The sequence below is a fragment of the Limulus polyphemus genome, unplaced genomic scaffold, assembly GCF_000517525.1.
Source record: "Limulus polyphemus unplaced genomic scaffold, Limulus_polyphemus-2.1.2 Scaffold6578, whole genome shotgun sequence".
NCBI classification, from domain to species: domain Eukaryota; kingdom Metazoa; phylum Arthropoda; class Merostomata; order Xiphosura; family Limulidae; genus Limulus; species Limulus polyphemus.
The window spans coordinates 23,496-25,994 of record NW_013672188.1 but is presented as its reverse complement, the minus strand read 5'-3'; the positions used below and the strand labels follow the sequence as shown (position 1 = coordinate 25,994).

General features: G+C 29.5%; 1 protein-coding gene across 1 annotated transcript in view; it reads left to right on the top strand.

Annotated features, from left to right (window-relative positions):
- The first annotated feature begins 16 nt into the window (after positions 1-16).
- The window catches only part of LOC106473866 (tubulin gamma-1 chain-like), a 24,176-nt gene continuing 21,693 nt past the window's right edge, over positions 17-2,499 (top strand). Inside the window, exon 1 of the mRNA XM_022402263.1 lies at positions 17-237. Coding sequence (XP_022257971.1) covers positions 189-237 — 49 coding nt within the window. The 5' untranslated portion in view covers positions 17-188. The remainder of the gene's footprint in view (positions 238-2,499) is intronic.

Below are 2,499 nucleotides of genomic sequence, written 5' to 3'. Positions count from 1 at the left end.
GAGTAGATGGCAGCAGTGGCTAAAACCGCAGTGCGACGGCGGGAAAGAAAGTGTAAATCTGTAATTTAGGCTTTTAGTTTTAAGTATAAGTTTAACTGGGATAGGAGTGATAGTTTGAGCATTTCACTGTGTGTTAAAGTTAATTACTTTCATTACTGTATAACTTGAGTATTACACATTGTATCAAAATGCCTCGTGAAATGATAATGTTGCAACTTGGACAGTGTGGAAATCAGAGTAAGTTAGACTTCGTATACTTTATACATAAATGATATATTACAAATACAATTTATATTATCAGTATCCATATATATATATACACTAAAGTAATATAGTAATGTCACTACTACAAAGTACTTATTAATATTATAATTTCAGCATACATCATTTATATCGATGCAACCAGATGATACATCTAACTTAAAATTAAATATAAATTATTAGCCTGTAGCTAGGAGAGACAGGAAATAAAATATTTTATTGAAAGTACTTATTCAAGTTATTGTTAAAAGAGGTGCACTTTAGAATTTAAAGGTGCAAAATTATTAAAAGGGGGTGCCTGCACCCCCCTGAATCCACTAGTGCTTAAAAATATGTATAGCCGAAACTCACATTGAGCTCAGCTTGCTTTCCTTGCATATTTTTTATGTTATTATTAATACTAGCACTGGCAGCCCATCTATAAAGTTCTGTTTTAACCTAAACTTGTTACTCTTAGCATTTGTTAATCTTTATATATTAGAATTTAGATGTTTGTGAATTCACCCAAGTCCTGGCTTATTCTTGCAAAATATGTATCATCATTTGTTTATTTAGTATTGTGTAAAAATCATACATTCATCCACCAAAACCTAAACAATTCTGCCCCAAATCCTGGTTTATTAATTTATTCCTACAAATTATATGATCAGTTACATGTTATTGTTTATAAATATTTTAACTTAAGAAGTGAACTGAAAAATTAAGTCTAAGTTTACCAGAAAGTTTGTTCTGCATGGTCAAAATACACATCACAATAGTGATTGTTTTGTTTTTATCAGAGATATGTATCTAATACATTCATAAAACTTTATTTTGGATATAATAATACATTCAATCTCTTATAGGTTAATAAATATACTATTTTTGTAGTGATACTTGCTATACAGATTATATGACATAAGCACACATTCACATTATGGATATCTGAAACAATTATAGTTGGTATACAAATTTTATGTTTATCATTATACATTACATATATATTTTGTAAGAATAAGCCAGGAACCTGAATTTAGATATAGAGAAACGTGTACTGGAGGAACAAAGTACACAAATATTTTTTAATGTAGGTTAAATTGCTACTTTTGTGATATTAAAAGTATAATAAGTTAAAATATATGACTTTAGAACACCAGAGAAAATAGAGGATTTTTATATTACAGGCTGTTTGAAACATTGGTTAGATGCAGACATTTTGTTTTGAAGATAATAGCAAGGAGATTGAATTTCTTTGGGCTTCTGTTAGTGGATATATAAGGGCAGAAGGCTTTTAGTTGAAATTTGTTACAGAACACCAAATTTAACTGATAAAATTAGTGAGAAACTACAGTGAGATTTAAGATTTCAACTGTTAACAAGGTCATAATTATGGATGGTTTTAATTTAAAACAAACAGATGAGAAGTCAAACCATGAGGTTTTAGAAATACTTTCCTGCACCAGTTAATAAGCTATTGATATTTTAGATTTATTGTTAACGTCTAATAAAGAAATGGTCAAGAGGGTGGAGATTGGGAAACATCTGGGTGCAAGTGATCATTGTACGATTGGGTTTGAAATTATACTTTGTTTGGAGATAAGAAATAATGAGATTTGGGTTACTGATTTAGAAAATTCTTTGAAGAGGGTATGACAAAAATGATCATTGAGAATTGGACAACTAGATTAATTGGAGATACTGATCAAAAGTGGAAAAGTTTTAAATATTCAAGGCAGATGTTACATGAAAAAAAAAAGGTTGTTTCAAGTAAAAGACCAGTTTATTCATGAAGGGGATAAAATAAAGTATTATAAGTTTTAGAAGTTTAAACTTAATACTATGATGGGAAATTTAAAGGATTATTATCAAACAGGGCATAAGGTAAAATGGTATACGAAGAAAGGTTGAGTGAAAATTTAGAAATTGACATTAAGGATTTCTTTGAATACATTAACGTTAAAGATAAGCAAGTTGTTAAAGGAAGGTTCATTCTTCTGATTTAACGGCTGAAGTTGGCTAATGTTTCTCTTCTCTTCAAGGAAGGTGATGATAATCATCCCATTAATTATAGGCCTATCAGTTTTATATCACTAGGAAAAAAGTCTCATAAAAGATGCTTCACAAAGACATTTAACAAAGTTTAAAATTTTGTAGGATAGCCAGCTTGGTTTCACTAGAGGAACAAAGTTTAAAATTTTGTAGGATAGCCAGCTTGGTTTCACTAGAGGAACAAAGTTTAAAATTTTGTAGGATAGCCAG